The following is a 14,395-nucleotide window of genomic DNA, read 5'->3' on the forward strand; positions in this document are numbered from 1 at the left end:
CCAAAATGCGAGAGACATTAGCAAATATGTATAGTACTTAGAGGAGCTCGTTCAAGGTTTTTCGGTCTTCTTCTTAAATGACCTTGAAGGCGGGTAAGTTTCTGCCAGTCGGGCAGAGCCTAGCACTGATTTCGCCCACTTCATTTGCTCATCATCACGTCAATCAAGTTTTAATGATGCCACAATAAACCCACCCGCTGAATAATTTAAGAAAAATGTCCACGGGGCATTATTATTTTCTGGGTGTTTGTGTTGCTTGTCCAGCGCTCCCGATATTGTGGCATACTTATGAGCTCAGGAGGAGAAATCTGAAATTTTAATTGCTTGCCATTTTCCTTAAGTGTCCGGCAATAATTGGAAATTTATGAGATTCTTAATGAACGAGTACAGAATGCTGGACATGCTTTCGGTTTTATTTATTGAAAAATACATAAGGTTCTTCTGGGGTTTTGTTTCCTTGGTAAATAGTTTTTGCATTTGTTCAGGGGTTTACACATATGCATTTAATGATATGATCTCCATTTATGGAGTTTCGTATTCGACTAGCTCATTTTACACATACATAGAAATACATTCACATATATATATACATTTATATATATATAACTTGGTTTTTAGACCCCCAACGATGGTCTCTCGTAGTTGAACTCTAAAAGTAGACAGACAACAAACAGTCCACAAGTATTTTATATCTTGTGCTGTAGCCTCTGCTTTTTTGGTTTTTGGTATTAGGTATTGGGTTTTAGCCAACATTTTTCATTGTTTGGCTGGCGGCGGCTTTGCTTTCTGCCAGATTGGGGTTTAATTCATTTTCATTAGGGCGACAAGCGGTCCGCCCCGTTTGTCAATCTTCATCAGAAGACGAGCGGAGCGTCCTCCCGATGTCCTTCCATTCCAGTTGGCGCCGCAGGATATTCCGCCCAGCATTAATGATGGGGCTGGAGGTGGGGCTACTTTTCGGGCTGGGTTGATTCAAATAAGGTCCCGACTCCCTGCCTTCCCTTCAGTCGCTCTCCCTAGTTCCGACCTTAAGTTCGGTGTTTACAACAACCTCTCCAGATCCTCGCTCTCCGCATCACTGATAAAGGAGTCCGTGTCCGTGAAGTAATCGTCGTCGCACCTGTTCCTTCGGCAACACACCCGTCGACCCATCTCCTCGTCACTCCAATGCTCGAACTCCTCCTTGTGGTGCTCCAGCAGCATAAGTGAGGGAAACAAACTATCGCAGCCACTGCAACTGGTAGTGGAAGACCGAAAAAGTACCAGGCAAACGGAGAAAACCGTAAAAGGAGATTAAAAGTGAGAGCTAGCTTAATTAAGTGCATTGCTCTTACCCAAAGTGTCGCTTCTTCTGCTGGTGCGATGCCAGCTGACGGTGACAATGGAAAGCTCGGTCGCACACGTTGCAGGTTAGTGATTCATCTGGAAATTGGGGAAATATAAATAGAACTGACTCTACAGACAGTGAGCCCTTGCCAGCAAAACATTTGGAGGAAAAGTATTTGGAGTGAATAGAATTTTCTTTAAATAATATAAATCATTTCATAGGTATTTTAGGCTTTATTTTTAAAAAGACTCAGGGAATACTTTGATTTTAATTTATATTTCAACATTATTAGAAGTTGGTTTATCAATACTACGCAATTTTTTTATGTTCGATAAGATTGCATTTTGAATACTAAAAGTTTTATCTGAGTAGTTTGTATCATGAGAATACTAAAATTGCCCTAAATGACAACAAAAAAAAGAAATATAAAACAAATATTATGTATAGAGTTATTTTTAAGGATAGAACCATTATTTTAGTTAAAACAGGATAGGACGGCAAGTTTTATTAAATAGTTGGTATCGAGTAATTTATAGAATTGCACTAAATACAAAAAAATCGTTAGTATTTGGTATTGAAAATAAACTATTATTTTATTTATTTCCTAAATTTTGTTTGTAGGGCTTAATTGTAAAGCAATTATTTATAAACCAAAGGACATTTATCCTAGATTCAACGAATTTTCTTTTCTGAGTGTACCTATAGAACTATTGGTAATAGCATGATTATGATATGCGTTGAAGAAGGACCCAATTTCGGTAAAGCCGTTTGAAATTTAAGCTTTTCTGGACAGATTTGTGTCAAAGTCGATTAAACTTAGTTCACTCTGGTGCCCAGGTGCATTAACTACCTGCCTCATCAGACGGCCATTGTGCCCCTGGTAGAATAACTCACCGTAGTCATCATCGTCATCGGCCATGGCCAGTGCATGCAGCCGACTTATTGTGTTTTCGTTAATCTCCTTCGATGTTGACGTGTTCCCTGCACCGATGATGTCCTTTGATGGTTTGGCTTTCGCCTGGCACAGGCCCAGTTCGCATAGGGCGCTCTCCACCTCGTAGTTGCCCTGGCAATCGGCATCCGTACAGGGTAGGTTCCCATTTCCATTTCCAATCCCACAACCTGCTCCTCCTCCTCCTCCGGATCCTGAACCTGAACGGCCGTTGACATTGACGTTGCCATTGGCTTCACCAGGTGGCTCATTGTGGGCATGACTGTTACTGCTGGAGTTCGCTGCCAGCATTTCAAAGTCGTCCAGCTCATCGAACGGATCATCGATTTTGTGGCCCAACGACACGGCATCGTCGGCCTCGGCACTCAGTCGTCCATATGCCTTCCGTGGGGGCCGCTTCACATATTTGTCTGCCATAAAATAAGGTGGAAAAATGCATGAAAAACTTTGCTAAATAAAAGACTTTTCGTATTGACAAAACATTGTGCAGAAAATGTATCACAGGTCCTCAGGGGCTTTCAGCTTTAACAAGTCTTCTAGTTAAAGTTTAGCATGTAAGCTTTTTATTTATTGCTTGATCCTTTGATTATTTCAAGATAAAGTAAGTTTTGAACCTGTATATGTATACATATATACATTCCTATTGATTATTTGAAGATAATTTTAAAGTATTTATATAAATAATTTTGAACTTGTATTTGCACTTACATATTTATCTTGTCTTAAATATAAAGGAAAATTGGTTGAAAAAGGAGTGTTATTCTCGACAGTTACCTTTCAAAACAAAACTTGTAAATAAATGTATTATTTATTTTTCACTAAAAGGCATTTATGGTTTGTTTGTTAAGGGCGCATAAGAATCCTATATTTTTACAAAAAAAAATAAATAGAAATGGCAGAATGGCAAAACTGAAATATCTCTTTTTTGAGTAAGAAAGTATCTTTACTGGAATCGAAATATAACTCACTTTGTTATATATTTCCAAGGTTAGCGAAAAAACCAACCCCATCAATCGCTGCTTGATTGCTTTTGAATTGTTTGCGCTGTCAAAAACTCGGGAACATATTTTCACTGTAATGCATTAGTTTTTCAGAGCAAAACTTTTATTTCCGCTTTACGGAATACTTTCTTTGATATTGTTCGTCGTGGAAATTGAGAAAGGTTCCTCAGTGCATTGAGCAATTTATGGAGGCTTTTGTGCCGCTTTGATGCGATGAGACAAAAGGTTTCCGCTGTTCCTTATTTTTGCCTGCATGTCCTCGAAAGTCTTAAAGTGATAAAATGAGATTTATTGTGGGCTTTGTTTGTGCATTGTTTGTGATTGGGGGAAAAGACAATAAATAGTGACTGGCGGTGAGATCCTGCACAAAGCCTTTATTTACGGGCCCCAAAAATAGATGGTATGCTGACTTGGCCCTTGGATTTTTATGGCACACTAGCCGTTCGAGCCGCCATTAGCAACTCATTATGTGGGCTTGTCTTTGTGCTGGTGCTTTAATTGCAATCGGGTTCAACAGTGCGTATACGTGATGACACGAAATGGCCAATTCAGACAACCTAATCGCAATTTAAATGTTCAAGTAAACTGACACTTTAACTTTAGCGGAGTCCTTAATTATTTACTTGTATTTTCACTTTTTACAATATATTAGTTGAAGTTGGTAGCAAGTCTTTTTATTTGTTATATTATATTTATTTTAATGCCTACAACACTCCATATAGCATATAGCCACTGTATTATTAAATTAAAAATAAAAACGATTAAAAGCTTTTATTTGTGTGGCTGTCAAGGAAAAAGCGAACATGGATATAAAAACCATGTCAAAAAACGAAATAAAAAACTCATATGGGGAGCAAGCATTCGCAGAAAATGGGGGAAAAAGTAAAAATTTAGAGGAAAGTCGGCTGAAAGTGGTGTCAAATACGCGCCAGACTGTAAGGCAAACTAAAACTCAATTTTAACGCCAAATTGCGGACCGCAGAGCTGCAAACATTTAACGCAGTGTTTTGTGGTCTGGGACCTGTATGGAAATTTATGACTTTACTGGCTTTAAGTTGCCCGGACTCGTAATCTTGCAGAGATAAAAGTTTCTCTCTCGATTTTACTTTAGAATTACAGCACAAATTATTACAAATGATGCCGCCCGCCGGCAAGAAAATATAAATCATGGCTCATGGCTGGCAAAAGCTGCGTACCAGTACCAGGCAGACAGGACTGGCGATATTAATACGCCAGATAAATGCCTAATAATTCTTCTCATGCTGGTTTAGGGATACACACTTGTTCTCGAAGCCTGGCCAAATGCCAACCATAATTTATGATACATTTTGTTTGCCCCGTTGTTATTTTTATATTTATTTGTGATGTCTGGCCCAGAGCACGAACTAATGATGCCAGCAGCCAAAGTGAGCCACATTTGATGGCCAGTGAGCAGAACATAGCAAAACCAAAGCAAACAAAACTGAAAAGAAACCTAAACCCAAACATTCCGCAGGACCTCCAGCTAATTGGGTGCACAAAACAGATGTGCTCAATATATTACAGTAAAATAGGAAAAATAGTTTAAAAAAAACATTTGGCAACAAAGTTAATGTACACAAAATTACATGAGAATCATTTTTTCGAAAACAACTTTTCTTTACTCTTAGCCAATTATTGGTTATTCATTACCTGGGTTATAAATATTTTAAATTCTTACTTTAAATTCTCCCAAAACAATACTTAATTTATTTGTTTGTAAAGAGAATTCACTTTTCCAAAATATTTATTTTGCTTTCGAAAATTAATGAATAATATGTAGATCTCTAGATATTCACATGTAATGCTCTAGGTGAATTGTTTTTCTCTTTTTCAAGCGCTGAAAAACAAGACTCTTTTTGTTTTACTCTCTTCCCCAATTCTCCCATTAAAAAATGGGATAAGTTTAAAGATTTCTTTTTTTGCTTCTAAAAATTACCGAATAAAATGTTGATTTGTAATAATTAATATTATCAAATAAAATTCTCTCGGGTGAAATGCTTTTCTTTGTTTTCAAAACCGCTTACAAATAAAATTAATTTGTTAGCCAATATATTTTTTTCATGAATAGTTGCTTACCTTTTTAATAATAATGTTAACAAATAACTTGATTTAGCTAATAATTTGGATACATTTGTATAAAAGGCACACAAACATCGCACCCTTTACCACATAACCCGGCTAATTGCCACTACTTGATTTACAATTTTCCCTTCGCAGATTTCACAAATTGAATGCACAAATGCATTATTATCAAAGACAAATGGCTGTCATAATTATCGGTTAATGCCGCAGCCATATGTTGCCCAGAATTTGCATAACACATATAAATCTCAGCCCTCCCCTTTTTGTGCGAACAACAATACATATGTTGACAAAAGCTTAAGGGCGTCGTCTGACTCACTTTTTTTGTTGTCATTTGTTCAAGTTGGCAAATGAAATTTTTTACGATTAAATTTCGCGCCTGCCACGACTGATTGGAAAATTTGTCGGTGCTATTAATGTCATAAATGTTTGTGAATTTGCAAAGTGAATAATGGCAATTTGCAATGTGCGAAATACATTTTCAATTATTGCCATGAAGTTTAACACATTGCTAACAACTCCATTTTAATGCATTCATCGGGCAAAATTAATTAAATATTTCTTGCTTTTCTTTGTGAGGGCTAGAATTTGTATATAAGGTTCTCTCGTGGGTGGCACAAACTAAAGTCTACTTGTTTTTCTGCTCAAAAGCAGTTGACACAGCTGTTCCGTAGAGTTAACAATTGATTTTATACACAAATAACATAAAGTTTCCAATTTGCAAAATTCAATCAGGAAAAATCAATACTGGCAAATACTATACGGTTTGCTGCAAACAATGGAAGTTTTGCAAACATAATTTAAATTCGTGATTAACATTTTAATTGCATTTTGCCTGTGTTTGCTTTTAATTTTACGCGAGATTTTACTAATTAATAATTAATATTGAAAGAGGGTTAAAGTAAAAACGCTTATAAATTTATGTGCCTATAATTGTATTTGCATAACATTAACATTTGTTTTTTTATTGTACGGGAATATTTTATTTTTAGATTGGTAATTTAATATGCATATCATTAATGTTTTTGTTATGTAGACATGGAAAAGAAACAATTTTTTTGGTAATGAATACTGGGAGGTATGTTTTTTTAAGAATATTAGCAATCAATCAAATTGTTTTTGGCCAATTATTTTCCAGAAATACGGAAAATGTATATATATTAAAGTGAAAAACTTGAATTAATAGAAGATATATAACATTTTAATGGTTTTCAGTTTCTATGAATATATAAAGTGATCAATCCAATGGTTTTTTGGAAGTTATTACTGTACTTAGCGAATTATTTCGCAGAAACACGAAAAATACATAATAAATTTAAGTAAAAAAGTTAAATTCTAAGGATATTTAATTTTTTTGGAGTTCTAAATACAAAAGAAAGTATAAGCACATGAAGTTCGCGTGGGAAAATCCACAAAAGCAGATAGACGTTTCGATTGCTGGCCTGCAGCAAAATCCTTATCCTAGAGTCACCCGTTCACTTTTTTCTTTCTTCCGGATTTTTCCGGGAGGGTGCGAGACTTAGCGCTTAGACAAAAGCATCTTGGGACCGAAGCCCAAAGTGTTTTTCTTTCGACAGTCACATCCGCACCACGTTTTCTGTTTCACACTCACGTGCGGAGCGTCATTATTGCGTGGGTTCTAGGGCCTCGCTGTTATTTACTTTACTTTATTTTCCCCCAAAATTTTTCCATAGGTTTGTCCCACATTTTCTCACAGACAATGGCAAGCAACTGAGTATGCTGGCAAGTACAATATGCATATATTGGCTGCCTATATGCCACAAGTCTTTTCGGGAATATTAATTAACTTGTTTTGATAACGAGGGCAGGGTTGGGCTTATGAATAAAAGCCGGGCCTAAACTGGAACATGTCTGGCATATGAATCGTAGACTTTCTTCGTGAAATCCGAATATATCTTAGCATTGACGGGGAAATTGACTTAAGCGTTCTGAGAAAATATGAATTGTAACTGTGATTAGTCAAGATTGTCATCTGATGCCATATGGTTATCAGAGCTAGTAAAAAATCTGATCGATTTGGTTTAATTTTCAATTAAATGATTAATTTATGGTTGCAATTAAATACCCATCAATTTTAAGAGAATTAAAAATTGTTTATGGTTATTCTGAACTAAAATAGATTTACTAAACTTTTACCATTATCTTTTTTTTATCATGTTTATTTATGATCATCAAGTTTATTTATGATTTATGATTATGATTTTGAGGGACATAATAAAAAGTGTTGTAGATTTTTATTGTAAGTAAGCAAAAGCATTAAAGTAATAAAAGTAGGTAACTTCGAATTTGAATACCAATAAATTTTAATTGAGTTCAAACATATTTAAGGCCTTCCTGAACTAAAAAAGTTGAATAAAACTTTTACCATTAGCGTTGTTTGTACAAGCAAATGAAATTATAATTTTAACTTGAGGTATAAAATACTAAATGTTGGAAATTGTATGCTGTCGTATGTAAATTTAACCGAATTTACAGATAAGTAAATATATAGGGCAGGTGATTGTTAATAGAATTAATCTAGTTCATCTTGTCTAATTTTCTAATTAATAAACTTCCAGGATACGTATCAGTATTTCAGCTATTTATGGTTGACTCAAGCACAAGTTTGAGACTTAATCTGTTTAGTCCGCTAATTACTGGTGAATTATCCTAATTGAGGGCGGACTTTTGCAGTAGAAAACTGGACTAATTGATGGCCCAGGTGTCGGGGACTCACCTTGAGTGCTGTTGCTGTGATTACCGCCATTCGAATTGCCCTTCGAGAAACTGCAGTTGTTGTTGAAAGAGTTGAAGAAGTTGGCGGCACCAGTGCGCCGTAAAATCCAAAACATAGTTGCGTGGGTGCTGATTAATTGAGCTGTCAGTAAATTCCAGTTGATATGTTGCAGTGCCGTGAAGTAGGCAACGAATTATGCCAACTGCATTTTCACCGACGGCATATCCCCGCGACGAGTTTCTTGGCCTGATAAGCGGACTACGGAAAATGAGGCGATGGGACACGACGATAAGCGAAGTCGGAAAAGTACGGGAAAACTGGCGACCGTTTCGTGTGAAAGTCTTCAGCAAACTAACTCGAATTCGGTTGGTTTCTCGTGTTTTATAGCTCCGCCAACAAAATGAGAGCGCCAAATATCCATGTAAGTCTATGAGAGCACTCTGCGTATACGTAATAACGTAAGGACTTACGTTTTCCCAATGCTCTTTTGCTCTTTTGACGATTTGGGGAAACCATCGCATTGGCAAAGGCTAAACTTGACCTTCGTCAACACTTGCATGTTTTTGGCCCGCTGGCAACTCATAATTTATTTTGTTTGATAAACGATTATGTATACGCCGTGTTGACATGCTTCACATAGCTCCCGCTTTTGGGCCACTAAAATACCCATCAATCATCGCAACCGGAAGTATTCACTACTTTGTTGTCCCTGCTTAAAGTTTAAAATGCATCTTATCTGGCTGCTCAATTAGACTGCGTCTTGATTTGTTATTGCACTGGTAAACACATAAAGAAATGTCTATAATAAATCATAATAAAATTGATCATCTTTTATTTTTATTGTAACTATTAAATATTAAAAACTAAAATTCAATTTTAGACATTATTGTTTTAGAATTTATTTTCAATTAATAGTTAACAGATAAGTTAACATAAGTTTAACTTCTCCTACTTTAAAGCAAATAAAGGGTTATTTTTCAATTTATTTTAATTATTTAGAAAAACTAATAGAAGGGCTATGATAAGCTCAAATCCAAAAAAAAAAGGCTCCTGTTGAGCTCGCTTTAGAAACTAATTAATGATAATTAATAACATAGTTGGTTTGGTAATATAAGATAATTAATAACTTTTTATATGTAACTACATATGTATTATATGTATTATAATGTTTGTAAAATTTGCGTTTTCCATCAGTGTTGGAACCACGGAAGGAGCGGAAATGTTAAACGCTTAACAGCTGGTAGCACATGCATCCGTATCAAAGTTTTCCCTTTATGGCTAACGCTTTTGGTGAGCCAAGAAAGACACCCCCATTAAGTTAGCGTGTTCAAGGGTCCCCAAGTGCAAGTGCAAAGTTCATGTCCTACGAATTCGTTTATTTGTTGCTCGCGCGGCGATATTAAAGCGTTTTTTAAGAACCCTCGACTTAAGTGCCGCACGACAAATGCTTTTCCCGTAGACAAGACTGTGACTTGATGGCTCGGCTTCGGTTCGCCGAGTTCTGCTCCTGGTGCGAGGTTAAGTTAACCCGATACTGATTGGTGGGGTTGGAATGTAACCACGTGGGGCACACATGGCGCACACAAATGTGGCATACCTTTGTGCGCATAATAGAGCCGTTTTTAATATTTAATCATCGAGAGCTGACTCTTAACAATTCAAATTGCTGCAAATTGTGTGCCCTCCGAAGTTTTGGTATTACGAATTCATGCGGTACGTGCCAAAGTCACAACGAGAGTCCAAATGATTCGGCAAATATGTTTGAACTTTACGAATATGCTGCGAAAACTTCTGCACCATAAATTATGCACTATTAAAGGCTCATGCATAAGGCATGTATATCCTTGCAGCACAAACAACAAGGAATTTGAACCAGAAATAATAACCACAACAAAGCATTTACACATGGACGGCAATTATGTCCAATTTAGATTGGAAATGCATGATAAGTTCTCACTTTTGTCCAGTTGATGCAATAAAGTAGTTTGATAAATTGTGAATTTGGAATTTGATTAGTTTGAATGGGCAAAGGCCGTTGGTTAGTTACAGGTAGTTATATGATGTAATTTCAAATTGTTGATAATTCCATTTGCGGTATGCAAATTAAATTAGCTTAACACAAAAGAACTCGTTCACATAAATCCAGCTATTTAATGCTGACCACACAAAGTTTTCGACTTGAGCATAAACAAAGCTTCGAAAAGTTGGCAAACTTGCCACAATCAATATTGATGGAAATTCAGTTTACTTTGGCTACTTGAGCGTCTCGGCGTAGAACTTTCGGTGCTTGAATTTAATTCGCATCACACAGCTGCAATAAATGTATTCAAAATCATTTAGTGCTTTGGAAAAGATAGCTGCCATACTCACCCGATTAGGATAAACGCTATTAAGTAGAAGGCGGCGCTAAGGAAATTAAATCCTCCAGGATTGCTGGCCAGGGAACTCTTATAGATGGCAGTATAAAGAGGAGCGGCGACTGGAAATAAATTATGCTAAATGTTGCAAATGTTTAACGGGATTATATATCTTACCAAAAGGGGCGAACGATTGTACAATATTGCCAATTGCAAACAGCTTACCTGCAATGATTTGGAGCATAAATATTGCAATTATTTATTAATTATTTCCTACCCGTATCGGAGGATGGTACTATATTCGAAACAATTGTGCGGCACATGGGGCCCTGGATTGAACGAAAAACGCCCAATGCCACAGAAAGATACAAGTGCCAAGGTAAAAAGGCAAATCCTCTGGCAATATTGCTGATGATCTCAGAAAAAAGCGACAGCAACGCCAATGACACCACAGACATTCCAAAAAGCTAAGCAGACAGATACATAATAATTAAAATATAATATGGAAAATAAATTAATCATTTACCTTTCTCAAAATAAGTATTCCCAATAGAGCTCCCAGCATTGGTACCGATTGACTGACTGTCTCAAAAATGGTAAATTCACGCACTGTCAGATGAAACTGTTGGCGTACAAATAAATACATCACAGTCATGACGCCATCTGCAAAGATATTATCACTTGAATCATGGGATTCCCCAAAATACCCAACGCAGACTGACCGGCAACAAAAATCGAAACAAAACCAGACAAAGTGACCAACCAAATGATGGAGTGAGCATTATTTTCCCTCCTTTTAAAGCAGGTGCCAAACATGTCTTTAACGTGTTTAATGCTGAACAAACCGGTCTCGTCCTTGCTTTTGTCCTCAATTGGAGGTTTTTCTATAGTCTCATATTTGGGTGAATCAACACGCTTCTCAAGGGAATCCGTAGTAATATCGCTCACTTTCTGATCTGAAATTGTAACAACAATTTCCTTTTCTTTTTCAGGAGATTCGTCCTGATCCGGACACATTCCCAAACTTTCGGGTAAATAGAAAATAACGAAAAGTGTGGCCAAAATGACAATCAAGCAGGAGAGACTCTGCACAAAGGCAGCACTTGTGGCTGCATAAACAAAACTGGACAACAATGAGCCACTGGTTAGGGCCACAAAAAGTATCAGCTCCATGAAAATCATTCTGAAATAGCAGAACAACAACAATAATTCAAATCTCAATTTAAAAAGGAAACAGTAATGCAAAATATTTATCATTTTAGGGCTTATTAAATTTGAACAGTATTCTTTATGAATTTTTATTTAACTAAAATTAAGAACAATTCAATGCGTTAATAACTTAAAATTGAAAAAAGAAAATGTTGTAAAAGAGTGGAATTTTTTAGTAAAATATTTATCATTTTGAGATTTAATGGAATTTTTAAATTTTTTTATGAATTTTTATTTAACTATTATAATTAAGAACAATGCAATGAGTACATAACTTAGAATGACACAATGAAAGTCTCATTGCTACCCACAAAGGATATAAAACCAAAATGGCTGAGACTTTAGCCTTAAAGCATTCCACTTGCCCCTGGGTTAAGGCTTTTTCAGCAAAAAATAACCCTCACCTGTATGGTCTCGTCTTCATGTCCGTTGTATCCGTAATAAAGCAAAAGGCAGCCACCGAGAAGACACATAAACCACCGAGCAGAGAGTGTGGCAGAGCTGCCAGGGTGTACCACCAGGGATTAACCATATAGTAACTGGACAGCCAGCAAATGGCAGAGGAAAGCATGGCAGAGGCAGAGAAGCCTAAGCGGAAATTGGTTAACATTTTTTCCAGAATCAAACATAGTCTCTGAAAACTCACCAACCATGGAGACAATCAGCAGGGGCTTGCGGCCATAATGATCCGACCAAGAGCCAATAAATAAACCACAGATGGCAGGTACAATACTTTCGAAAAGCGTACGGGTTAAGAACATATTGGCCACATATGACTGCAGCTCTGTTTCAATTGCCTGAAAACTTTGTTTTATATTTAAATATCTAGTAAATAACAAATATGCACTAACCTGAATTTCTGCGGTTGTGTTTTTGCTGTCCAAAAGCTTGCAGTCGGTTTCATTATATTCAAAGATCACTGTGCATGTCTGATATATCAACTGATTGCGCATAACAGTGCCTAATGGAAAAATCGTGATGTACAAATATCATTACAATCTCAAGGTCCGCTTACCTGACAGCATGTGCGAAAAAATTAACATGAAAATCACTGGTTCTATATAGAACATATTGAAGAGATGCCCCCATTCCAGACTTTTCAGTTGGGCCAACGAGGTCTTTGCAACCATTTTTATTGAGCTTGTCGAGAAATTAGTTAAATTTTAGTTCACTTTCATCACCACTCACAAATTGAAGCCTATTAATTGAAAGCTCCTATATAATAACTTTAACTTTTTATTAGATCAGTAATTATATTTGTAGCCTTCACAACAGATTTTATTATGTTTATATGTACCGAAAACAAGTAAGTTTTTTAATCTGAATCGGACTTTCCACTTCGCTGACTTTACTATTAACGCGGGCCACGCAAGAGCAGAACTCCGAGCTCAATTCCATTTGAGCTTCGATCACGAACTACATTTATATAGCTTAGTTTTGATGTTTAAATAGATTTTAAATGATGGGTAGCAGGTACGTATTAGGGGGATTTTTCGCTACCAACTGTTTGATGCTTGATAAAAGCTACAATGCATGAGCTTGTATGCTTAAACAGTCAGTTAGCAATTTAAATTTCTAAAAATATTGGGACGGGTAAAACATCATATTTGTTATGTGAACTTTCGCAAGCAAGCATAACTTTCACAATTCTTAATACAGGGCTCTGCACTTAACCCTTTTTGGTTGGAAAACTTTTTCTTCCCCCAGCAGGCACACACACACACAAGAATTTTTAAGAAAAGTGTTTCGCGCTGCGAAAAGTGAACAACTTTGGCAGTGTAAATTGCAGAGCAACACTTCCGGCAACATGTTGCCAGTGCTCCTTAAGCCCTTTCACTCGCTTATATCGCGCTTTTTATTACATCACTATTTTTCCCTTCATTTGGGGCTGCTCACAGCATAAAATATGCATAGAGATTTTAAGCTTGCCACGAAGAACGTTTAACAAAATAATTTGGCAAGTATTTTTGGGTTTCCTAATTTAGCAACGGGGATTCACTAAGTTGCTTGGCGGTTATTATTTATTGCTGGCATACTTAAGAAATTTATTTTTATTGGATTAGTCTGATTTTTATACTTTTTTCTTTGCAGAAAAATGTTTGAACTTCTTAGGTGTCATTTTTAGCAGTGATTTTATTAAAAAAAGGTCTATGAAAAATAGCGAGGGTACTGTGCGTATCCGCCACTATTTCCATATCACGCATACGCCTGGCCATTGTTGACAAGCTAATTGTAAACTTTTCCGCTTTGCGTTTCATTGTTTCGCCAACTGGCGGGGAAACAAAGAACCGGCGAGGCATATTAAGCCCCAAACGACCGACTGGCAGATATGAATGCCCCAAAGGATTTCGTCCTGCAGTGCAACATGCGAGTATAGTACATGCTAAGTTCGTGCAACTATTGTCTTGGATTGCGTTGCGCAACATGAAACCGGAATGGGGCAACTGTTGGCGATGTGTGCCGCTTTGTGTTGTTGACACACAAAAAAAAACAAAAGCAACAAATGGCAATGGCATGGGGTAACTTGTGCAAACTCGGGCGAAAATTAAAAAACAAAAAAAAAATATATATAGGGGTTCGCAAAGGAAATACCAGCCAAAACATAAAAGGCCAAAAAAGTCGGGTAAGTCAAGAGCGCACCAGAGAATGGAGGGAAAAAGCAATTTCTTAAACGCAGCACGTGCACAAATTCATTTCTGTTTGCTTTAA

General features: G+C 36.7%; 2 protein-coding genes across 2 annotated transcripts; both read right to left on the minus strand.

The window, feature by feature from the left end:
• Positions 1-370: 370 nt before the first annotated feature.
• Positions 371-8,453, minus strand: LOC108142907. The gene is made up of 4 exons (XM_017266995.2): positions 8,121-8,453; positions 2,222-2,689; positions 1,335-1,422; positions 371-1,237 (listed from the first exon to the last, which is right to left on the minus strand). Exons 1-4 carry the CDS (start codon positions 8,233-8,235, stop codon positions 1,042-1,044), a joined length of 867 nt encoding a protein of 288 aa, XP_017122484.1. The 5' UTR covers positions 8,236-8,453; the 3' UTR covers positions 371-1,041.
• A 1,798-nt stretch (positions 8,454-10,251) lies between these two features.
• Positions 10,252-13,094, minus strand: LOC108142918 (proton-coupled folate transporter). The gene is made up of 11 exons (XM_017267007.1): positions 12,984-13,094; positions 12,702-12,884; positions 12,538-12,647; positions 12,333-12,483; positions 12,091-12,274; positions 11,200-11,660; positions 11,004-11,140; positions 10,755-10,944; positions 10,655-10,702; positions 10,491-10,599; positions 10,252-10,431 (listed from the first exon to the last, which is right to left on the minus strand). Exons 2-11 carry the CDS (start codon positions 12,814-12,816, stop codon positions 10,374-10,376), a joined length of 1,563 nt encoding a protein of 520 aa, XP_017122496.1. The 5' UTR covers positions 12,817-12,884; positions 12,984-13,094; the 3' UTR covers positions 10,252-10,373.
• Positions 13,095-14,395: the final 1,301 nt, after the last annotated feature.

Source organism: Drosophila elegans, unplaced genomic scaffold (genome assembly GCF_018152505.1).
Source record: "Drosophila elegans isolate 14027-0461.03 unplaced genomic scaffold, ASM1815250v1 contig_468, whole genome shotgun sequence".
Lineage (NCBI taxonomy): Eukaryota > Metazoa > Arthropoda > Insecta > Diptera > Drosophilidae > Drosophila > Drosophila elegans.